Below are 24,815 nucleotides of genomic sequence, written 5' to 3'. Positions count from 1 at the left end.
ATAAAAATATAGGGATCTAATTTTCTCCACATCTTAGGGGGTCGTTTTACACAGCATGCTTTGGAGTCACTATATTCAATTCAAATTTTGTAGTAGTTTTAGGTAATATAGGCAAATTCTGCTTGGAAAAATTGTGCTTGAATTAATTTCCTTTAATTTTATATAAGCATGCTTCAGCTTTATCTTTTTCTGCCTATAAGGGGATTTGGAAAAATGTCACGGGCTCACTGAACAAAAATTTCCAAAAGTAACCTTTTCTTTACTAATTGCTTTTATTGTTAAGTCTTAATTAACTGTTAAGCACTTTAATTGTTCAAGCTTCAAATTCTTGTAGTTTGTCAACCTATGTAAGTTGAATCTTCATTTAAGAAAGAACCATTTCTTGAAATGTGTGGTTAAAGTTTAACACATTGAAGCAAAATCTTGCATCCCACTCCAGGCTTGGCTAAAATTGTAAAAAAGAGCAGTTCACAAGCAATAAGAAGTATGAGCAGGCCTTTGAGAAATCATAGGGGCTATCAAAGCAAAAGTGAGAAGCTGTAACTTTTTCTGGTGCAGATCTAGGCTGCTGGGGTAGGGCGGGGAACCATCACCCAAGAGAGAGCGGGAAGCTGAAACCAGCATGTGCTTTCACCCTTACAGCAAATGTTCATGTAAGTGGCAGTGCCCCTGTTTTTTGTAGGTGGAAGTAATGACCCAAGGAAAATTCACACAAGTTGTGATAGTATTGGTATTAAACTTAAATTCACTCCTAGGGTTTTGTTACTCAGCTGATGTGTTAATTCTACCTAAACTTAAGATATGCTAATTTCCATATCCATTGCCCTCTGCTCAGTTTCTTCTACTTCATTGCGTTCCTCCTAAGAATTCCTAGCATTCTTTGGAGTCTATGCCCTTATTTAAATCCATGGTTTTACGGGATACTTATCTTCTTTGGATCTTGTCAATTGTAAGGATTTCTTTTTCTCTTAGTATTGTGTTGAGGAAGTGGACTGAAGCTTTGGGTATATAAAATATTAATTCTGTTTAGAGTGGGAGATTAAATGGCAAGCTAACTAGGAAAAAATTGGGTTATATATAATGTGTTTTATGTAACATGGTTTTTACCATACATATGTATATCTTTGAGTTATATGTAATGTAATTTAAACCTTCTAATAAATTTGAGTGAGTTTTTTACATTTATGTAGAGAAAACTCAAATTAATGAGAATGTTTCTAATAGATAAAGGATGTCAGCATAATTCATATAAGGAAAGTAAAATAACAAGCATTTTTCATATTATTTACTAGGTAGTGAGCAGAGAAACACAGAACAGGTTTAAATTCCACCTTATACCTGCTCAGGTGGAAAAAAACACACAGATACACACCCAGTCCTGGCAAAGTTTTGATAGTTATTTGGGAACATTACAAATTCTTTTTAAAAAGCTATGTGGCGACATGGAGTGAACTATAAAGCTCTTGATAAATTTAACCCAGATATGCTTGTCCTAGCAAATTATCCTAAAAACATCATTGACTAGACTATGCACAAGTAGGAGTTCCTGTCATGGCTCCATGGAAAGGAATCTGACTAGCATCCACGAGGACGTAGGTTCAATCCTCGCCTCACTCGGTGGGTTAAAGATCTGGCGTTGCCATGAGCTGTGGTGTAGGCCGGCAGCTACAGCTCCAGTTTGACCCCCTAGCCTGGGTACTTCCACATGCCTCGGGTGTGACCCTAAAAGACAAAAAAAAAAAAGAATATGCACAAACATTCATTTCTGCTTTATTTATTTATTTATTTTTGCTTTTTAGGGCCACACCTGCAGCATATGAAAGTTCTTAGGCTAGGGGTCAAATCAGAGCTGCAGCTGCTGGCCTGTGCCACAGCCACAGCAACATGAGATCCGAGCTAGCCTACATAACAGCTTAGGGCAACGCTGGATCCTCAACCCACTGAGTGAGGCCAGGGATTGAACCCGAAACCTCATGGCTACTAGTCTGGTTCATTACTGCTGAACCACAGCAGGAACTCTCCATTTCTGCTTTACTTTAAATAGGAAAACAATTGATTCAATCTAAAAAACTAACATTAAAAAAAACTAACAGGTGTTAGATATTTAGATTGAATATTATGCACATAGTGTTAAAGAAGTGAAGACTAGAAAATACAAGCAGCTTATGATAAAATACATTTATTGATAGCTTCTGTATCAGTAGATGTATTTTTATATATACTAATAGCTTGTGTGTTTTTTTCATATGTGTTATACAGAGTGGAAAGAACATGCAGAAATCAAAATTATTAGTGGGTTAAAGTGCTTCGATTGTGATTATTAACTTTTATCTCCAATTTTAAGAAAATATCCTCTCTGGAGTTCCCACTGTGGTTCAGTGGGTTAAAAATCCAGCTGCATCAGCTTGGGTCACTGTGGAGATGCGGTTTGATCCCTGGCCTGGTGCAGTGCGTTAAAGATCTGGCATTTCTACAGCTGCAGCATACATCACAACCGTGGCTTGGATTCAGTCACTGACCCAGGAACTTCCGTATGCTGTGGTGCAGCCATAAAAGTGAAAAATAAATAAATAAATAAATAAATCATGTCTTCTTGTATCCTACAGTTCTTTTTCTTCCATAATTATGTCACAAAACAGATTAACAAGGGTGTTGGGGACAGGGACTACCCTTTTAACTCCAAAGGGCTATCTTCATTCTTCTATCTTGATGATGAATTGTCATTTTTAATTCAATGTTGTTAACATCATTTAGGAAATATATTTGTTTTACTTTAAGATTAGGAAGCACCTGGAGTTCCCGTCGTGGCACAGTGGTTAACGAATCCGACTAGGAACCATGAGGTTGTGGGTTCAATCCCTGGCCTTGCTCAGTGGGTTAAGGATCTGGCATTGCCGTGAGCTGTGGCGTAGGTTGCAGACGCGGCTCGGATCCAACGTTGCTGTGGCTCTGGCTTGGGACCCCTCCCAAGCTTGGGAACCTCCGTATGCCGCGGGAGTGGTCCTAGAAAAGGCAAAAAGACCAAAAAAAAAAAAAAAGATTAGGAAGTACCCAACAAAATCATTTATTTTATATATATTTATTTCTTAAATTTTATTGTGAAGTTTCTGTTGTGGCTCAGCTGGTTAAGAACCTGACATGGTGTCTATGAGGACTGCGGGTTTGATCCTTGGCCTCACTCAGTGGTGCAAGAATCTGTTGTTGCTGCAAGCTGTGGTATGGCTTGGATCTGGTGTGGCTGTGGCATAGGCCAGTGGCTGTAGCCTCGATTTCACTCCTAGCCTGGGAACTTCCATATGCTGCAGGTGTGCTCATTAAAAAAAAAAAAAAGAAAAAATATTTTATTGTGGGAGTTCCCGTCATGGCGCAGAGGTTAACGAATCCGACTAGGAACCATGAGGTTGCGGGTTCGGTCCCTGCCCTTGCTCAGTGGGTTAACGATCCGGCGTTGCCATGAGCTGTAGTGTAGGTTGCAGACGTGGCTCGGATCCCGCGTTGCTGTGGCTCTGGCGTAGGCTGGTGGCTACAGCTCCGATTCAACCCCTAGCCTGGGAACCTCCATATGCCGCGGGAGCGGCCCAAGAAATAGCAACAACAACAACAAAAAGACAAAAGATAAAAGACAAAAAAAAAATTTTTATTGTGATATAGTATACATATAGAAAAGTGTGTTAAATGTAATTTTAAAGCTAAAGGGATAATTATAAAACAAAGGCCTCTGTAAGTACCATCCTAGTCAAGAAAGGAGTGTTTCCATCACCTCAGAAATGTCTTCTGCTCTTTCCAGTCACAGTCTCCTTCCCTGTAACATAATCACTGTCCTGACTTTTTTTCTTAACAGCCTCCCCTGTGGCATATGCTAATGCCCAGGCTAGGGATTGAATTGGAGCTGCAGGCATATGCCACAGCCACGACAACACTGGATCCTTAACCTACTGAGTGAGGCCAGGAATTGAACCCACATCCTCACAGACAACATCAGGTCCTTAACCCGCTGAGCCACAAAGGGAACTCCTGTCCTGACTTTTATGGTAATCCCCTAAGTATATATCCTTACACTCTTGAGTTTTTATCTGTCTTTGAAGTTTATATAGAGATGTGCTAGTTATCTTTTAATATCTTTTTTTGAAATTTTATTTATTTTTTTACAGAATTAAATACATATATTTAAACACAATTACATTCACACAGATTATTATATCATGGCTCTTAAGAAAGAGATTAAGTGACTCCCTCTGGAGAAGTGGAATGGAAAATATGCTGAGACAAATAGGAAATTTATTCTATACTTTATCCCATTTTGTATGGCTTTCATCTTTACTATTTAATATTATCTATTAATTTCAATTTTTCTTTAAAAATTAGCATTATATTAAAATTGTCTATATTATGCAACTAAAATTTATAAAGAAGAAAGCCTTATTGTATACCATTAAATATTTTACATAGCATGATAAAAAGAATAACTTAAATAATAGTAAAAATAATACACCCTCTGAAAATAAGTAAAATATAAAATGCATAAATTGGTTAAAAAATAGTATAAATATATAAATATGTCCTCACAATTTGTTACATCTTATTGATTCTTATTGATTCTTCAATATAGGCATTACACCATTCTAGGTGATGTGATAAACAAGACATTATAGACCTTACATTGTACCATGGAGGGAAATGGTTATTAATAATACAATTGTAGAACTGTATTATTTAATTGTACAGTGGCATTTTTTAATTATAATTATCATAAATTCTTTGATGGAGAGGAAATCAGAATCAGATCTAAGAAGACTTCAGCATTCCAAGAATGATGTCAAATGACCCCCTTCATGGTGGATTATGCACTTATTTACTATGAGATATATTTCTTCTGCAGAGTTTCCTTGTTTGTGTATCAATTGTAGATTTTTGGTGTGCAGTTATTCTGAAGTTTTGATATGAGTCTATATGTATATGAGATTGTTTTAAGTTGTTGTTCTCTTAATTGCAAGTGCATCTCCAGTGTCCTGCATTTGTACCCACCTCTTTTCATGATTTCTGATTTTGGTGGTATAATTGTGCATGGATGATTTCGTATCTTTAATGTATATATGCCTTTACTGGTGAGCCTTGTCATTTGTGGAATTTTTGTTTCTGGTTGCAGCCTTTTCTTTTCTGCCTAGAGAAGTTCCTTTAGTATTTGTTGTAAGCTGGTTTAGTGTTGCTGAATTCTCTCAGCTTTTGCTTATCTGTGAAGGTTTTGACTTCTCCTTCAAATCTGAATGAGAGCCTTACTGGGTAGAGTAATCTTGGTTGGAGGTTTTTTCCTTTCATCACGTGAAGTATATCATGCCACTCCCTTCTGGCCTGCAGAGTTTCAGCTGAAGAATCTGCTGATAACCTTATCGGAGTTCCCTTGTATGTTACTTGTTTCTTTTCCCTAGCTGTTTTCAAGATTTTCTCTTTGTCTTTAATTTTGGTCAGTTTGATTAATGTGTGTCTCAGTGTATTCCTCCTTGGGTTTATTTTATATGGTACTCATTGTGCTTCCTGGATTTGAGTGAGTGGTTCCTTTCCTATGTTAGGGAAGTTTTCGGCTGTTATCTCTTGGATTGTTTTTTCTGTCCCCTTCTCTCTCTCTTCTCCTTCTGGCACCCCTATATTACAGATGTTGGAGCGTTTAATATTGTCCCAGAGTTCTCTGAGACTCTCTTCATTTGTTTTCAATCTTTTTTCTCTTTTCTGTTCTGCATCCGTAATTTCTTCTAATCTGTCCTCCACCTCGCTTATTCGTTCTTCTGCCTCCTGTATTCTGCTGTTAGCTGCTTCTAGTGAGTTTTTTATTTCAGTTATTGTATTTTGCATCTGTCCTTGTTTAAGTTTTTTTTGTTTTTTGTTTTTTGTTTTTGCCACTTCTTGGGCCGCTCCCACGGCATGTGGAGGTTCCCAGGCTAGGGGTCGAATAGGAGCTGTAGCCACTGGCCTACGCCAGAGCCACAGCAACGCGGGATCCGAGCCGCGTCTGCAACCTACACTACAGCTCACGGCAACGCCGGATCCTTAACCCACTGAGCAAGGGCAGGGATCGAACCTGCAACCTCATGGTTCCTAGTCGGATTCGTTAACCACTGCGCCACGACAGGGACTCCCCTTGTTTAAGTTTTATATCTTGTATCTCTTTGCTCAGTGTTTCCTGTAAGTTATCCATCTTTGCCTCCAGTTTATTTTTGATGTCTTGCATCATCTTCAGGATCAACAATCTGAAGTCTTTTTCCTGGACGCTGATTTTCTGGGGTTTTTCCTTTCTCCCTCATCTGAGTTATAGTCCTCTGTCTTTTCATTTTTATAGGTTTTTGGTGTTGTGACCTTTTTACTGATAATAGAGTTGTAGCCTCTCTTACTTCTGGTGTCTGCCCCCCTTGTGGCTGAATTCAGTGTGGGAGCTTGCTGTAGGCTTCCTGATGGAAGGGGCTGATGCCTGCCCACTGGTAGGTGGAGCTGATTCTAATCCCTCTGGTGGGTGGGGCTTAGTCTCTGGATGGGATTAGAGGTGGCTGTGTGCCTGAGGGGTCTTTAGGCAGCCTGTTTACTGAGGGGCGGGGCTGTGATCCCACCTGGATTGTTGTTTGCCCTGGGGCTTCTTCAGGGCTGACTGATTGGTGGGGCCACATTATCCCAAAATGTCCATCTCCAGAGAAAGGCAGCTGCTGAATATTCCCTAGAGCTTTGCTTTCAATGTCTGTTCCTCACAACAAGCCACATTCACCCCTGTTTTCCCAGGATGTCATCCAAGAACTGCAGTCAGGTTTGACCCAGATTCCTATGGAGACCTTGCTCTGCCCTGGGATTTAGTGCACGTGAAAGTCCGTGTATGCCTTTTAAGAATGGGGTCTCCGTTTCCCCCAGTCCTGTGGATCTCCTGTGCACAAGCCCCACTGGCCTTCAATGCCAGATGCTCTGGGGGCTCCTTCTCCCAGTGCCAGATCCCCACAGGTGAGGGTTTGATGTGGGGCTCAGAACTCTCACTCCTGTAGGTGAGTCTCTGTGAACCAGTTTTCAGTCTGTGGAGCTTCCCACCCCGGAGGTATGGGGTTGTTTATATCGTGAAATCGCCCCTCCTGCCTCTTGATGTGGCCTCCTCTTTTTCTTCTGGAGTAGGGTATCTTTTTTAAGGTTTCCGGTCCATTTGGTTGGAGATTGCTCAGCCTTTAGTTGTGAATTTTGTTGTTTTTAGGATAGAAGTTGAGCTCCAGTCCTTCTATTCGCCATCTTAATCCTCTCTCCCCTCTTTTAATATCTTTAATAGGAAATCTTATTAGGACTATTTGTTAATACAGGTTTTATGAAATTTTTACCTGTGCCTTTGTTTCTGATTCAGACTTAATTCTGGCTTCTCATTTCAGAGGCATTGCCAATACTTCTCTTAAAACTTGTCTGTGTCTTTAATTATCCTTCTAATCAGAAGCTTCCTGATCATTTCTGCTATCTGAAATCTTTAGAAGTATATCTCTTTTTACTGTCGGTTTCCTCACATAGGATATGACCATGGGTAGACCTAATCGTTTACTTTCTAAACTTATAGAAATTAGTAGAAAATAGAAGTATTTAGCAAAATACCTGAAACTATAGATTTAGTCAAATAGAATACTGATTGCTTCTTAGAAAAAACTCATTCTATAGAAAATTATAAATTTTTCAAAATCATTTAAATTTTGAATCTTGCAGGGCAATCACAGAAAGCATTCAGTACAAAAGCAATTTAAACATCTTTTCAGAATGCCCTATCTCAAACCATTCTCCCCATTGCTAAGTGATATATAGTTTCAGGACTTTTAATAAAACTTTAGATTTAAAAATCATAAAAACTCCATTTTATTATAATTTACATGTAGAGTAAATATCACCCAGGAGAGAATGTGTGTTGAACTTGACTGTAGTAACAGTAATGAAGCATAACAATATATACTGACAAAATTTAAGTTTGATTAGTTGGAAATTCAGATGAGTACCATGCCGAATGAATAAAACAGTTCTTTAAAGAAGAAATTTTATTTCTGTTCTATAAATTGAGTCATTATTTTTAGCTTCTCATAAGCTCTTAAGATTTTGACTTTTTCCTGAAGACATTAAATAAGCCATTTACAGAACAAATAGTGTTTGAATGAGTCCACTTATATGAGATAGCTAGAGTGGTCATAGATACAGAAAATGGAATGGTTGTTGCTGAGAAGTGGGAGTAGCGGATTAGTGTTCAATGGGCACAGAGTTTTAGTTGGGGAAGATGAAAAAGTTACAGAGATGGATGTTGGTGATGGTTGCACAGTAATATAAGTGTATTTAGTGTCACAACATTTAAAAACTGTTAAAATGGTGAATTTTATGGTATGTATATTTTATAGCAATAAAAATATGAAGGAAAAAGGTGCTTAGTCTTAAATGGGGACACTGTGGGCCCTTTTGGGTAGAAAGCAAGAGAACATAAAATCAGGCTCACCTGCCACGAGTGGGCACATACAATTTTTAAGGTGACTCAGAACATGGAGAAGAGATAATGATATTAAATTTTTAAGTATGTCATTCTTCAGGAGCATTTCAGGATCTGGGAATTGGTAGATTTAGAAATTGAAGATATCTGCATTAAAACTTCACCAATGTGGAGCAGATATGGAGAGAATGATTTGAATCTGTGTAAAATCAACATTAATTCTTTTGAAAGTAGTTTTATTTTCAAGTATATAACCAAGTTATACATTGTATATGTTAACAGAATATTGTTGACTGGCAGAGAGGTCTTTGATGTGCTTTTAAATGAGTAGATAAACGTTTAATTATGGAGCACCGTAATAGTTGTATAAGTATTTTGTTAAATGGATATTGACGGGTGTTCATAAAGCACTTACAAAGCATTTCTGTTTCTCTTAAGTAGATTTATCCCAGGTGATCTGAATACATCATTTCTCAGCAAACAATTATTTTTCTAGATTAAAAAAATCTAAGCTATAATTATGTGTACAACCTAAGTCTTTATTAATGGTATTTGAATTTAATGAGGTTTTCCTGATTCTTTTGATTGTTGTGAACACTGCTAAAAAAAAAATTAGGCCAAGGAAAATACTCCTGTTGTGTTTTTTAATCAAACTATTAAAATTTTATAGTTGATCCCAAATCCTTACTGCAATCAGGCAATGTGTCAATTCCATTTTTTGCTGTATTCTATAGGCCAGATGAAGATTAAATGCATAATATTTTTTGAATGCCTGGTGAAGAATCTGAATACCCCTCCTTATCCATAGGTTCCACATCCTCAGATACAAACAACCATGGATAAAAAAATTTTCAGAAAGTCTCAAAAAACAAAGCTTGAATTTGCTGTGTGCTGGCAACTACTTGTATAGCATTTATGTTGTATTTACAGCTACTTACATGCCATTTACATTGTATTAGGTATTATAAGTAATCTAGAGATAATTTATACAGGAGGATATGTGGAGGTTATATGCCATTTTATAGAAAAGATTTGAGCATCCTTGGATTTTGGTATCTTCGCAGGTCCTGGAACCAATCCCCTGAGGATACCGAGGGAAAACTGTGATGTGGGTTTTTTTTTTTTTTTTTTTTGTCTTTTGTTATTGTTGTTGCTATTTCTTGGGCTGCTCCCGTGGCATATGGAGGTTCCCAGGCTAGGGGTTGAATCGGAGCTGTAGCCACCGGCCTACGCCAGAGCCACAGCAACGCGGGATCTGAGCCGCGTCTGCAACCTACACCACAGCTCACGGCAATGCCAGATCGTCAACCCACTGAGCAAGGGCAGGGACCGAACCCGCCACCTCATGGATCCTAGTCGGATTCGTTAACCACTGCGCCACGACGGGAACTCCTGTGATGTGTTTTAATGTGTGGGCACTAAGTATGCTATAAAGTATTTACTGACATTTTATTATAGTTATAGCTTTTACGCAAGTCAGTTTCTATTCCAAGAACATAGATGTAAAAATAGAAGTCAGATAGAAATTGAAATATGAGATTTGGGTGTTTGTGAATTTTAGGTGTGTACATGTTTTTAATCTTTCACTACATTGAGGAAATTTTTTTTCTCTTTCTTTTAGTAAAAAATCCCAGAAGTGGGATGAAATGAACATCCTGGCGACGTATCATCCAGCAGACAAAGACTATGGTTTAATGAAAATAGATGAACCTAGCACTCCTTACCATAGGTAATATTTTGTAGAAACCTTTCCTTTTTTGATTTGTTTCCATTTTGCATTTGACATGAGCTTCTGTATAACAGATGATTTGAATCTTTGTTTTTAAAGTAATCTATTAATAGAAAGGAAAATGAGAATTGGGCTTGTTTGCTTTCTAAATAGGTATCAGGGGCTTATGGAGTCTCTTTGCAAAAAAAAAAAAAAAGGTAACTTCATATATGGTAACTCATTTTTAACCTTTTCAAAGGTCCTGGATATTTCTATGGTTTCATGTCTTTTTTTTTTTTTTTTTGGCTGCATTAGCAGCATGTGGAAGTTCCCAGGCCAGGCATCCAACCTGTGCCACAGCAGCAACAGCACCAGATCCTTAACCTGCTGAGCCACCAAGGAACTTTCCCATGTTCTTATTAACTCACATGATATTATAGTTCATATAATTGCATTGTAATGGTTGGCAGTTTTGAGTCTTCCACAATTTCTTTTTGGCTGAGTCCACAGTGTGGAAGTTCCCAGGCCAGGAATTGAACCTGTGCCACAGCAACCTGAGCCACAGCAGTGACAGTGTTGGATGGATCCTTAACCTGTTGCACCACAAGAGAACTCCCACAGTTTTTTTTAACGCATTGAGAAATGATAGTGTGTGGCAGTAGTTACTATGAAGACAAAAATAATGCACCAATAAATACGAGAGGATGGAGATTCTAAGTAAGGAGAAATACCTAATTCAGATCATGTCCTAGACTGTGTTGAAAAAATGCAGATTCTCAAGACTGAAAAATCTTATATTTGTCATTGAAGTAAGACAATATAAATACAGAAATTACTATTAAAGTAAAGAAATTCTGTTTTAAGTCAACAGAGGAAACTTTGGAAGGTAATGAATTAACTTCATCGTAGCAAAAACAGTAAAAACAAGAATAAACGTGAAGATCTTGACAAGGGGAGGCGTTCCTGTATGGCTCAGCAGGTTAAGAACCCAGCTAGTATCCATGTAGATACAGGTTCAATCCCTGGCCTTGCTCAGTGAGTTAAGGATCTGGCATTGTAGGTTGTAGGTTGCAGATGTGGCTCAGATTTGGCATTGCTGTGGCTGTGGTATAGGCTGCAGCCACAGCTCCAATTCAGTTCAAAATCCCTAGCCCAGAACCCTATGTATGCCACATACAAGTAAAAAAAAAAAGCTACAAAAAAGAAAAAAAAGGAAAGAAAGAAAAAGGATATGACAAGGGGAGTAAGAAATAATGAAATAGGTGATATAGATACTGAAACTCAGTACTAATAAAACTTGAGGGAAGAAATAGAAATAGATACAGCATTTATGTAAATGATTTTTTTTGGTCTTTTTTTTTTTTTAGGGTGGCACTGCAGCGTATGGAGGTTCCCAGGCTCAGGGTTGAATTGGAGCTGCAGCGGCCGGGCCCAGCCCCAGCCACAGCATTGGGATACTAGCCGCATCTGTGACCTACGTACACCACAGCTCAAAGCAGCACCACATCCTTAACCCACTGATGGAGGCCAGGAATTGAACCCGCTTCCTCATGAATACTAGTCGGGTTCATTACCACTGAGCCATGACAAGAACTCTGAAAATGATTCTTATTTTTCTTCTAAGTCATGGATATATACTTTAAAACATATCCTAAAACTTCTGTTATACCAGAAGCCAAAGTCAGTGCTTGCTTTCTTTTCAGTAAAGGTAGTAGACATTGTTGTCTGTGTTGGTTGGAGATAACCATCCTAAAAAAATTAAGATCAAACATGATTCAAAAAAGTACCTGTTGCCATTATTTTAAACTGTTTATATTTTAGGAGTTCCCATCGTGGTGCAGTGGTTAACGAATCCGACTAGGAACCATGAGGTGGCGGGTTCGGTCCCTGCCCTTGCTCAGTGGGTTAACGATCCGGCGTTGCCGTGAGCTGTAGTGTAGGTTGCAGACGCGGCTCAGATCCTGCGTTGCTGTGGCTCTGGCGTAGGCTGGTGGCTACAGCTCCTATTCGACCCCTAGCCTGGGAACCTCCATATGCTGCAGGAGCAGCCCAAGAAATAGCAAAAAGACAAAAAATAAACAAATAAACTGTTTATATTTTAAAATAAATATAACAATTTTTGCATTTACGTGGGGAGCAGATTTTTCATTAGAAGGCAAATTGGGAAAGCTAAATAGCTTTTAAACTTCCTCAGGCCTTAGGATCTAATTTTGTTATTTTACCTACATAGATTATTTGTCTACATAGATTATTTGTCTCTTACCTTCAGGTTGATGTACAAATACACATTCTAAAACCATACAAGGGTTTTTTTTGCATTATTTATTCCCTCCCACTGGATAGAATAATTGAAGTGTGTTTCCCCTACCCCCCCCCCCGATTATTCAGGTTTTCAGTATTTATGTATTTTTTCTTTTTTAATCATAGAAGACCTTTTTTTGTTTGTTTGTTTGTTTATTTATTTATTTGTCTTTTTGCCTTTTCTTGAGCCGCTCCAGCGGCATATGGAGATTCCCAGGCTAGGGGTCGAATCGGAGCTGTAGCCACCGGCCTACACCAGAGCCACAGCAACGTGGGATCCGAGCTGTGTCTGCAACCTACACCACAGCTCACAGCAACGCCGGATCCTTAACCCACTGAGCAAGGGCAGGGATCGAACCCGCAACCTCATGGTTCCTGGTCGGATTCGTTAACCACTGAGCCACGACGGGAACTCCTAGAAGGCCTTTTTAAAATTGATGCTTTACTTTTAAATATTTGCATTGAATAGAAACTATTTAAAATTAAACTTCAAAGATGATGGTAGAGTCATAAATATATTGATAATTTTAGTCAGTAGAATTTTGTTTCTCTACCTCTTTTTTCTACTTGAAAAATTGTAGTTCAGGTATTAATTTATAATATGCTTGTCATCCTAGTATGGTAGGTGATGATGAAGATGCGTTGAGTGACTCAGAAACCACTGAAGCCCTGTCCCCAGATATCTTAGCTAAGAAGTAAGTATTGATGATTATAAAGCATTTCCCTCATGCTGTTTTTAATTGTGCAGAGTTAAAGGCATCTTACTTTACTTGTATAAGTGTACATAAAAATAATGTGCTAAAATGAAGTTTATATAGATTTTTCATTGCAACTTTTATAGTCTTATTTCTAGGTTAAGATCAAGGTATGTAGAGGGCAGAACCTGGCACACAAATTCCCTATGTCATTTCCCCAGCAGGGGGAAGGTGTTGTTTATTGGTTTTAATATCCTCCCACCCGGGTTTTTAAGATGGAAGTGAGAAAGGCAAAAATAAGTTGAAGAAAACTATTCCTTTTCTGTTCATTGATTCTGCTACTTTCCACTCTTCCTGTTGTTTATTGGTTTCTATACCCATTCCAACTCTTTTTTTTTTCTTCATCAGGTTAAAGCCAGCATATTCATGATATATAGGTGTTTTTATGAGACTCAGAAATTGAATAAGACCCACAACTAATAAGCTTATCATTGTGTTGATTTATTTGTAAATTATTGTTGTACATAGATTAATTGCTGCTGAAGGCGCAGAGCCGAAGTACCGGGTTCATGAACAAGAAAGTAGTGGCGATGAGGATACTGACCTCTCACCTGAAGAACAAGGTAGGTTATTCTTTTACTGTTCTTAGCTAATAATTTTTGCTAAAATAAATCCATTATTTGAAAGATTATCAAGTGATTTTCCTTTTGAGGAAGTGGATGGTGGGATATTAGGGAGCAACATTTTTATAATTCAGATTCTGTTTGTGTGGGTTTATTGTATAATAAGTTTTGTTCCCCTGGTTTCAAGAAAATTAATTATATTGGAGTTCCTTGGTGGCTTAGCTAGTTAAGGATCCAGCATTGTCACTGCTATGGCATGGGTTACACTCTGTTGTGTAAGCATAGCCAAAAAAAAAAAGAGAAAACTGTAGGTATTCATTTCTTTGTACCAAGTATTTACTCTATACCAGGAAGATGCTTAGTGAATATTTATTAAAATGTTTAGAGTCATTTAGTGTTTGGATGATCTTAAAGCGGATAGCAGTGAGACCTAATTTCCCATTTGCTTATGCTTTTTCTATATTAAGACAGTGGTGACACTTACCAAATAAATCAAGATGGTCAGACTTGGAGTAAATTTTTTTATTAGGTCCCATTGAACAAAACAGTAGTGTCACAGGAAAGGAGATAAAGATAACCCTCTAAACAACGATAGAAGAGGCTCTTTTAGCCATTATGGGGCATACATAGTTAAGGCATTGCTACCTATTCATTGTTTCTGTTTTTACAAGTAATAATGGTTATCTGCAGAGGTAAGGAAAGAAGGAAGATATTTTACCCTCTTGCTTTTTTTGAGCATTTTGAACCGTGTGAATGTATAATCTCAAGAATTAGGAGTTCCTATTGTGGCTCAGAGGGTTAAGGACCTGATGTTGTCTCTGTGAGGATGCAGGTTTGATCCCTGGCCTTGCTCAGTGGGTTAAGGATCTGTCATTGTCACAAGCTGTAGCATAGGTTGCACGTGTGGCTATGGCATAGGCTGCAGCTACAGCTCCAATTTGACCCCAGCCTGGGAACTTGCATATGCCACAGGTGCGGCTATAAAAAGAAAAAGGAAAAAAAGACAATTAAAAATTGTCCAAGCCTTTGTATAGGAAAAAAGATGCAATAAAAACACCTTCACAAAAAGGAAAAAGAAAACAGACATTCGTGTACTTGAAGCTTTGAAACGTCAGAACTACCTATACTGTAAAAGAAGTTTAGAAACCTTAGAACTAAGATTCTGAATGTTTGCTGGTTTACTGTCAGGATCTTTGTCATGTGTAGCTGCAGAGGTACAATTTGCTGTTCTTTCCTCTTTAGAATATAGTTTATTGAATAAACTGAGAAATTTTACATATAGCGTGATCTCAGATTGTATTATATAGATCTTCTACCCTCGGTGACTTCCTTATTTTCCCCAAATATACCCCAAAACGGCTTTGAAAAGGGTTTCAGATAGAAATTGTTTCTAGAGTTTAATTCATTATTCTCTAAAAACGTGCTCTATTTGCGAATGGGGATTTTTTTGTTGTTGTTGTATTTTTAAGTTCATTGAAGTATAGTTGATTTACCATGTTGTGATGATTTCTTTTGTACAACAAAGTAATTCAGTTATACATATACACACAGCCGTTCTTTTTCAGATTCTTTTCAAGAACAGGGAATTTTTTTAACTTCTTTTTCTGTCTTCATTAGGTATTTTTCCCTCAAATTTTAGTTCCATGAATTAGCCAGCAGGGGGAGCTGTTTCACTAGTCGGAGTTTTCATTAGTTCCGTGCCCACTAGTAGAGTTCCTGATACAGGTGTTTGTTGTTTTTAAACAAATTGCATGTTTGAGCATCCTTGTTTATTGACAGAAATTCTTAGAAGATTTTATCTTGTAAGTAGCAGCATAACAAAATACTGACTATGGAGTTGGTATAAGTTATGTCACTTCAGATATATCACTTACCTAATTGCTTGATTTCTCTCTCAGTTTCCTCATTTTTAAATTTCGGGGCTATAAAAATATTTAGAATCATTGTTGAGCATTATGAGATAAAGAATTTAAAGCACCTTAGCACTGATTCTGGCATATTATAAATACTCAATAAACATTAACTTTTAATAACTTAAAATAATTGGTATATTCTCCATTATATTATCTTGTATAACAGTACAAGAAAGTATAAAAAAGATAATTCACTTGTCAAGTTCACATGGGTAGTTGGTTATTATTAGAACTGAGCCTGAAGCCTGAGTTTTTGGACTCTATGCAAGAAGGTTGAGACCACTTGTGTTAACAGCTTTCTACAAAATGAATCCATTGCATATTTTTAAGTTATATAATAAATTTTGAGTATTAAAAAACTAAAATACAGCTATAACAAGCAAAACCAAATTTAATATCACTGAGAATTAAAAACAAGTAATTTTCTTAGGCTATAAGTATAATTGACAAAAGAAACATATTGTAATAACTCCTAGGAATAAGAAGCTGCAAATTAAAAGTACCATGGTGCTTTTCTTTACTTTCAGATCAACAAAAATTAAAAAGAATGAAAATTTCCCTTTTGGTGTGACTATGGAGAAATAAGTTATTCATATATGGTTGCTGGGCCTGAAAAATGTTTTGACTTTTCTAGAGGGCAATATAGCAACTATATAGCAACCAAAGCCAAAAACTTTAAAATGACACCCTTTGATCTAGAAATTCAATTTCTTAGGGTTTATTTCAGTATTTCTCAAACATTTTTGACCAAGTCCCACTCAATATACACGCATAGATAAAATTACAAAAATTAAAATTTCATGAAACAGGACTGTACTATTTGTAATACATTCCACTTTATGTCATTTCTTTAACATGCTGGTTATGACTTACTAAAGGGTTATAAGGCACATTTTGAAAAGCAGTAACCAGTTGTTGAGAAACTAATGGAACAAAGCACAAAAGCGTATATACAGTTGACCTTTGAGCACCCTGGGTTCGAAGTGTGTAGGTCCACTTACACATGGATTTTTTTTTTCTTTTTCACTGAACACCTCCGACAGCACTATATGATTTGTAGTATCTGGTTGAATAACAGATTTAGAACTGTGAATATGAAGGGCCAACTATAGAGTAGATTTCAGCTGTGAGGAGGGTAGGTGCTCCTAACTCCTACATTGTTCAACGTTCAACTGTATATTGCATCATAAAACTATGAAAATGCAAAGAAGGAAACTGGAAACCTTTGACAAAGATAGGGGATTTTATAACTCATTACTTTGTAACCTTTTTTTTTTTAAACACCCTTTTATTTTTATTTTATTTTATTTTATTTTATTTTATTTTATTTATTTTTGTCTTTTTGCCATTTCTTGGGCCGCTCCCACGGCATATGGAGGTTCCTAGGCTAGGGGTCAAATTGGAGTTGTAGCCCCTGGCCTACGCCAGAGCCACAGCAACGCGGGATCCGAGCCGCATATGCAACCTATACCACAGCTCATGGCAACACCGGATCCTTAACCCCCTGAGCAAGGCCAGGGATCGAATCCGAAACTTCATGGTTCCTAGTCGGATTTGTTAATCACTGCGCCACAACGGGAACTCCATGTAACCTTTTAAAAATTATATAAATCTGCTATGTATGTGGCAGAATTTTACTATATCTTTATATATTTAATTGTGTAAACTCTAGATCATTTTAAGAGTGGGAGGGTCACTATTATAATTCCATCAGACAGTAGATATAAACCGAGACTTCCAGGGACATGGTCATTCTAACTATATAGTAAGTGAGAAAACAGCATACACAACAACATAAGATTGATTTTTAGAAAAAAGTCTCGAGTCATAAAATATTAATGATAATTTCTGAGTAAGGAAATTGAATGTTTTAAGTTTCTACCATTTTTTCAGTTGTGTTAGTTTGTTTTGGTTTGGTTTGGTTTTTGGTTTTTTTGGCTGCACCCAAAGCATATGGAAGTTCCCAGGCCAGGGATCGAATCTGAGCTGCGGCTGCAGCCTATGCCACAGCTGTAGCAACATCAGGTCCTTAAAATCCACTGTGCCACAGCAGCAACTCCTCTACCATTTTTTAAAAGTTTCATTAAAAAGAGTGTGTATTCTTTGTAATGACAAAAAGTCTTACCTTTTTAGTAAATATATCTGGTATCAGAGGCATGTAGAAACTTTTTTTTTTTCAGGTCCGTACTTGCAGCATGTGAAAGTTCCCAGGCTAGGGGTTGAATTGGAACTGTAGCCACCAGTCTACACCACAGCCACAGCAATGCTGGATCCTTAACCTACTGAGTGAGGCCAGAGATCAGATCCGAATCCTCATGGAATACTAGTTGCGTTCATTGCTGCTGAGCCACAATGGGAACTCCTTTTTGGCTCTTTTTTAATATTGGCTTTTGCATCATCTGGAAGTCATCACTAAAAATTTAGTGATGAAGATTTGGTTTTTTTATTTTAATTTTACTTCCTTCTACAATATGGTACTCTGAAAGAATAAAACAAATCACAAAATTAACTTATAAATCGGGATGAAGACAGGTGCCTGGCAAGATCTTGGTAGTTTGAAACAAATGTTTATGAGATGATGATATGGATGTTGATCTTGGAACTTTCCTTCCCCCAGCCCAAATAGAGGCTGAAAAGTGACTTGATAGGTAGTGACAGTATGACTGTAAATGCTTGTTTTTAAAACATAAATAAGTATAGATGATAATAAAAGCTTAGAAATATTGAGAAAGTACTTTGAACAGCCGTATTCTGAGAAATTTCTCTGTGCCTTTTTGGCCCTTTTTTTGGCTGTACTTGCAGCATGTGAATGGTCCCAGGCCAGGGATCAACCTCATGCCACAGCAGCAACCATGTGCATGTACGTACATGCAGGCTTTGTATATTGTGATATTATAGTTTGCCTTTTTTTCCATTCAACTCTTATCTGGAGGATTTTCCTGTATTTTTAAGTTTTCTTCACAAATATAACTACTAATGGCTCTTACTTCTAGTCTCCCATTAGGATGTACTTGAATCATCTAAGGCAAAGTTTGGTAAACCTTTTTCTATAAAGGGCCAAATAGTAAATATTTTAGGTTTTGTGGGCCATTATGTTCTCTATTGCATCTATTCAACTCTACCATTGAGCACAAAAGCAGCCTTAAGACCTATTTTTTGTATCTTGTAGAAAAAAAGCGACAGTTTGAAATGAAAAGGAAACTTCACTACAATGAAGGACTGAATATTAAATTAGCTAGACAATTAATTTCAAAAGACCTACATGATGATGAGGAGGATGAAGAAATGTCAGAGACTGCAGCTGGAGAAAGCATGAATACAGAAGAATCAAATCAAGGTTAGATGTTTTAAAACTATCATTGAGACTCTTGTGATCCTTTGTGCCTAAATAATGTACTTTATTTTGCTTGAAACTTTTAAGAACCATAGAAAATTTTGCTAAAATTTAGTTTTTATGCCAAGAGTTTCAAAAGTTTCAGTGCCTTTTGGCCAGTTTCAAAATAATAAGGTTTTTGTTCTCAAGAGTTGATTTAAGACCCTACGTTAATGTTATATGTCTATGTTGTTTGGTTTACTTGGCTTTAAGCAATGATGTTTTGTCTTCATATTAAGCTGTACTTTGTTTTTAATGTTTCAGATCATATTTTATCTGTCATAACAATGTAAATTAAAGTTTAAACTTTTTAAAGAAACGTGTTTTTAGTATGAAAGATTTGTTTTACCTTCCCTTTAGGTATAAGTACGTCGTATTTCTCCGGTGTTGATTCTGTTGACTGTTAGGTAAGACAGGTTACTTGGTCGATTTTGTTTGCTTTGTTTTTAAGTCTCAGACAGCCAGCCCCTGCAGCCTACCAGTCCTTGATCAGTCATAGGAAATTGATTTTATTTATTTGTTTTTAATAAGCTGTTATTCTGGCATTGGATACAGGTGGAGCTTCTATACCACGAACACAAATTTTTTTGCCCATCTACATACCCTGGGCTATAAACTTACGCTTTTTAGGAGAGACGTAACTCTCTTTTATATGTTGTGGCTTGGATGGTTAAGTCTTATGAAAGTAAATAATTATTATTGTTGTGGTAAACACATGAAATATAAGTGATTTTATGGTAGAACCTGATGACTGTCTTACTATGTCAGGATTACAATATTTTTTGTTATTCCATGTTATGCTTTTGCCTTTCAGTTTGTTTCATACTGCACTTCCTTTCCATTTTTTTCACTGTAGTCTGTTTAGCTTATATTTAACTTGAAGAAACTTTATCTTGAGTAATTATTATTACATGTTTCTCTTCTCTTTCTTTAAATTTATTATCCCTTTTTAGGTGACCTGTCTCCTAGTTGGTCCTTGTTTCCCTATAGCTCGGTAACTTCTTTGAATGTATTCAATTTCTACTCAGACTTAAGAGTGACTCTTAGCACTGGGAATACCATTCATTTGCCACTGGAAAGGGGATTTCTTTTTAAGCCACAGCTTTTGAAAAATGATTCTGGCTTTTGTCTGTACCTCTGCCTGTAAAAACATTAGATTTCACAGATTTAATGCATAAATACATTTTTTTCGTTTAAGTATAATGGTTAAAATTTACATTAGCTCAATGCCTGATTTTTTTTTTCTTCAGTAGAGATGAAGTGCTCCTTACAGGTAGAATGTATCCTATTTAGCTTCAATAAAGTCCACAAAGGAGTTCCCATTGTGGTTCAGCAGTAATGAACCCGACTAGTATCCATGAGGACATGGGTTCGATCCCTGCCCTTACTCAGTGGATCCAGTGTTGCTGTGAGCTGTGGTATAGGTCGCAGATGCAGCTAGGATCTGGTGTTGCTGTGGCTGTGTGTAGGCCAGCAGCTATAGCTCCAATTTGACCCCTAGCCTGGGAACTTCTATATGCCACAGGTGCAGGGCCCCCCCCCCCAAAAAAAAAGGTCCACAAAGGATCCAGTGTTGTCACTGCAGTAGGTTGGGTCACTGCTGTGGCGTGGGTTTGACCCCTGGCCTAGGAACTTCTACATGCCATGGGCAGGGCCAGAAAAAGTCCACAGAGACAGAAAAGACTACATAATAGAGCATAGGGAAGAAAGTCCCTTATTTACATTCTGACTTTTTTGGAACCTTAAAATTTTTTTGCCAGGTTTTGAAATCTCCAGGTTCTATAGAACCCATTACTTAGCTCCCAGGCTAGGGATGGTATCAGAGCTGCAAATGCTGGCCTATGCCACAGCAGCAGCACTGTGGGATCTGATTCATATGTTCAGCTTACACCATAGTTCACGGCTATGCCAGATCCTTAACTCACCGAGTGAGACCAGGGATTGAAACCATGTCCTTATGGATCATGGATGCTAGTCAGGTTTGTTACCGCTGAGCCATGACAGAAACCTGGAACCCATTACTTTTTCATCATTGTCTTTCTCTTCTCTCCTATACTCGTGCCCAGCCTTTCCTTTTTTGTTTTTTTTATAAAAAGAAATGTGGCATGTTTAGACTCTGAGGAATATTTTATAATTTTGATATCATAAATGCAAATCTTTTTATAGCTTTGGATTTTTGAGTTGTAAAAAACTCATAGCTATCCACCTGTGATTTATTCACAGAAGTGTTCAATCTGAAACCTATTTGGTTTTTTTTGTTTGTTTGTTTGTTTTTGTCTTTTTGCCATTTCTAGGGCCGCTTCCCTCGGCACATGGAGGTTCCCAGGCTAGGGGTCGAATAGGAGCTGTAGCCTCCGGCCTACGCCAGAGCCACAGCAATGAGGGATCCGAGCCGCGTCTGCAACCTACACCACAGCTCACGGCAACGCTGGATCGTTAACCCACTAAGCAAGGGCAGGGACCAAACCCGCAACCTCATGGTTCCTAGTCGGATTCGTTAACCACTGCGCCACGACGGGAACTCCTGAAACCTATTTGTTCTACCACTAAGTAGATGCACCTCTTCAGAATTTTTAGAGGGTATGCAGATTCTTTCATATCATACTAGTTAGTCTGCATGGAATATACCTTACCTATTTTTTAGATCTTTCTATTTATCATCCATGGCAGTGGGAGGGAACTTTAGCTCAGGTAGTTGGTTTGGCAGTACTCAGCAAATTATGTTGCCGTTTTGTTTTTGTTTTTATCTTTGCAGGATCTGCAAGTGACCAACTGCAAAACAAATCACAGAGTTCATAGAAGAGATTTGCTCAACACTGTAATTGCCACATACAAACCCTGTTACTATAATATACTGCTTCTTGTTCTCTACAATTCATGACTTAAGTACCAAAATGCATACCAGTTATTATATATTGCCAATAATTAAATAACTTTAGAGACTAATTAGACTGAAAATGCCTAATTGATACATATATTCTTGTGCCTAATACTTCACCACAAATACAGTAGTGTCATCAGTCCAGTCCAAAACTATATTACTTTTGTAAGAACACTGGTTAATTTGTATCAGATATGTAGCTTTTTATGTTTTAGAAGTTAAATAAAATCTTGGGTGGTGAGGGGATCTAATTTATTTTCTTCACTTCTAGATGTGATAGCTCTTATAAAAAGTTGAGTTTTTTTAAAAATCAAAATCCATTTGGAACAACCGATCATACGCTGATAGATATTCAGTTTGAAAAGTATTTTAACACATGCCCTTCTGTTTAATTGAAAAGGATTATAAGAGTTACCGTTGCATTTCTGGCATACTGTCTTTAAAGTTCCTGTTGAGTTTCTTTTATGTTTAAAGGAAAGGATTAAACTTTATCTCATCAAAACTAGCTGTTTCCAAAAATAAATTAGCAGGTTAAACTTGCACTAACGTCTGCTCTTACTTTTTGTGTACACTCCATGGGCAGACTTCAGATCAGTTTTTAAATACATATGATATAGTCTCCACATTCCCTTTGTATACCTGTCTAAATCTCCCACCTTTGTTTCTTACTCCTTTCCACATATACGCACACAATCCTTTACCTTTATAAAGGGTCATAAAGATTGTCATGATTTTAGTAACTTTTCCTTCTCTCACATATCCTGTCATTTGCTACAACAATGAAATCTTATTTTGACTATCAATGCCTATTGGTTTTTCTAATACATGGAGAAAATAGATTGAATAGCAGCAGTACTATAGATGGGAAATACAATTCAACTGTGGATTTCTACAGTTCTCTGATTTACAGCTTGCTAGTTGAAGTGCTATTATTAGTTTATTGTTTGACTTAATTAGACCTCAGAAAAACAACTGAGAGTTTTTATTTTTTGCATGATGAGAGAATTGTGTGTAACCAGTGATGATAGTTCCTAAATGTATAGACAGAAGTAATTCTGAACACATTTTTATTTAAAAACTTTAAATAGTCCCTGCTTTAAGGGAATATGATAATGTATACTATGACAAATGTACTTTATTCTTTTAACACAGTAAGATTTGGACTTTTTCCCCTGAAATGAAGTGCAGTTCCTATAATTCTTGGTTTAGTGATGGTTTCATTTCCAGTCAATTATTTGTGTCTTAATTTTTTTGTTAGTACCAAAAGAATTCATTATATGAACAGACTTTTAAAATAACTTCTGTATATTGTATATATGAATTGGCTTTTATTCAACAGCTTATCTTCCACTTGCAAGTTTATGGAAATATCAATATGTCAAAATAAATAAAAAGTGGGAGAATTCTTTGCTGTTAGAAGAATGTTTTTATTTTGAATGTCTTTTTTTTAAAACGGGATCCAATCAGTACTTCTGAACTGCAGGTATAGTATTCTAAAACATATTAGCTAGTAATACCACTGATTTATAAAGAAAGCAGTGTTTATCTCTGCTTTCTGAATTTAGAATGTTGAGGTATTCTTACCTGTTTAAACCTATTTGGGGGTATTTAAGCTCAGAAATGTGTGTATGTATGTTCATGCACACAGACCTCTGTTTCTAGTTTTCTCATTTCAAGTTCTTAGACTGTATCCACATGCTCTTTAGTTGTAGAAATAGCTGCTGTACATTGAAGGAAAGGTAAGACCTTTAACAACTGATCCTTTTGGTGTACAAACTCTTTCTTGAAAAATCACAGGTGAACTCTCATTTCTGCTTTCAGGAGGTAGGTAGTTATCTTAGAGGAATAAGACATGACGTATAGCATGCTCAGTAGGATTTTAGATGGTTACATGTAACTGTTTTCATTATCATGAGTTCTTAATTGATATGGTATTGAACTGTACCCAAAAAGATGAACTTTGGAGTTCCCATCGTGGCTCAGTGGTTAACGAATCTGACTAGGAACCATGAGGTTGTGGGTTTGATCCCTGGCCTTGATCAGTGGGTTAAGGATCTGGTGTTGCCGTGAGCTGTGGTGTAGGTCACAGATGCAGCTTGGATCTGGCGTGGCTGTGGCTGTGGCGTAGGCCGTGGCTATAGCTCCGATTAGACCCCTAGCCTGGGAACTTCCATATGCTGTGGGTGCAGCCCTAAAAGGGACAAAAGACCCAAAAAAAAAAAAAAAAGAACTTTTATGACTCAAGTTAGGTTTTTCTGTGGAAAAAGCTGTCAATGTTCAATTCTAGCCAAAGTCGACTTAACTTTTAAATCAGTAGCATTTTTCTGCTTAACTCTTTCGGTGTCATCTTTTCTGTTTATTCATTTTTCAATCTGAAACTCAGCAGTGATGCTCTTTATAACCTGCTACATATAAGGGTATTAAAGTGATTGTAAAAATAATTTTAAATTGAAGATTAAAGGAAAGTGCCGCTTTTCCCTAGACTTTTTGTTTTGTTTACACTTTTTTCCTTTTAAATTAGTACACTAACCATATTGTAATAAAATTCAGTCATATGACAGTTGCTTGTGTGTGGATTTTATTTTCTTGTTACCCAGCTACCTCAGGAGTATCTCATGGGCTAAGTGTTCTGGATACCAGGGGGGATCTTGGACTGCATTGTGGAAGAGTAGTTTTTTTAGTTACCCGGCCTTGTGTTAGGTGTCTATTATATAATCCTCAAAACAGCTATCTAATCAGCACTTTGGAAGTGAGGAAAATGCTCTTGGCCAAGTTCTTCAGTCTCAATGTCTCATCCATGCCTTTTTAGATGTAGAAATTCCCACATTTTTGAAGTTGCACTTGACAGGCAAAC

At 37.2% G+C, this 24,815-nt stretch overlaps 1 protein-coding gene across 2 annotated transcripts in view; it reads left to right on the top strand.

Moving 5' to 3' along the window:
• PPP1R2 (protein phosphatase 1 regulatory inhibitor subunit 2) overlaps positions 1–23,367 on the top strand; it is a 28,580-nt gene extending 5,213 nt beyond the window's left edge. The window contains exons 2-7 of one of the 2 annotated variants that reach the window (XM_047789209.1): positions 10,089–10,196; positions 13,094–13,171; positions 13,700–13,794; positions 18,877–19,044; positions 19,441–19,487; positions 21,836–21,954. In XM_047789209.1, the coding sequence (XP_047645165.1) occupies positions 10,089–10,196; positions 13,094–13,171; positions 13,700–13,794; positions 18,877–19,044; positions 19,441–19,487 (496 nt within the window). In that variant the 3' untranslated portion in view covers positions 21,836–21,954. Of the gene's footprint in view, positions 1–10,088; positions 10,197–13,093; positions 13,172–13,699; positions 13,795–18,876; positions 19,045–19,440; positions 19,488–21,835 lie in introns of both variants that reach the window. The other variant, XM_047789216.1, reaches the window with a different exon arrangement.
• Positions 23,368–24,815: the final 1,448 nt, after the last annotated feature.

This window comes from Phacochoerus africanus, chromosome 1, assembly GCF_016906955.1.
Source record: "Phacochoerus africanus isolate WHEZ1 chromosome 1, ROS_Pafr_v1, whole genome shotgun sequence".
Lineage (NCBI taxonomy): Eukaryota > Metazoa > Chordata > Mammalia > Artiodactyla > Suidae > Phacochoerus > Phacochoerus africanus.
This window is presented reverse-complemented; position numbering and strand designations above follow the sequence as displayed.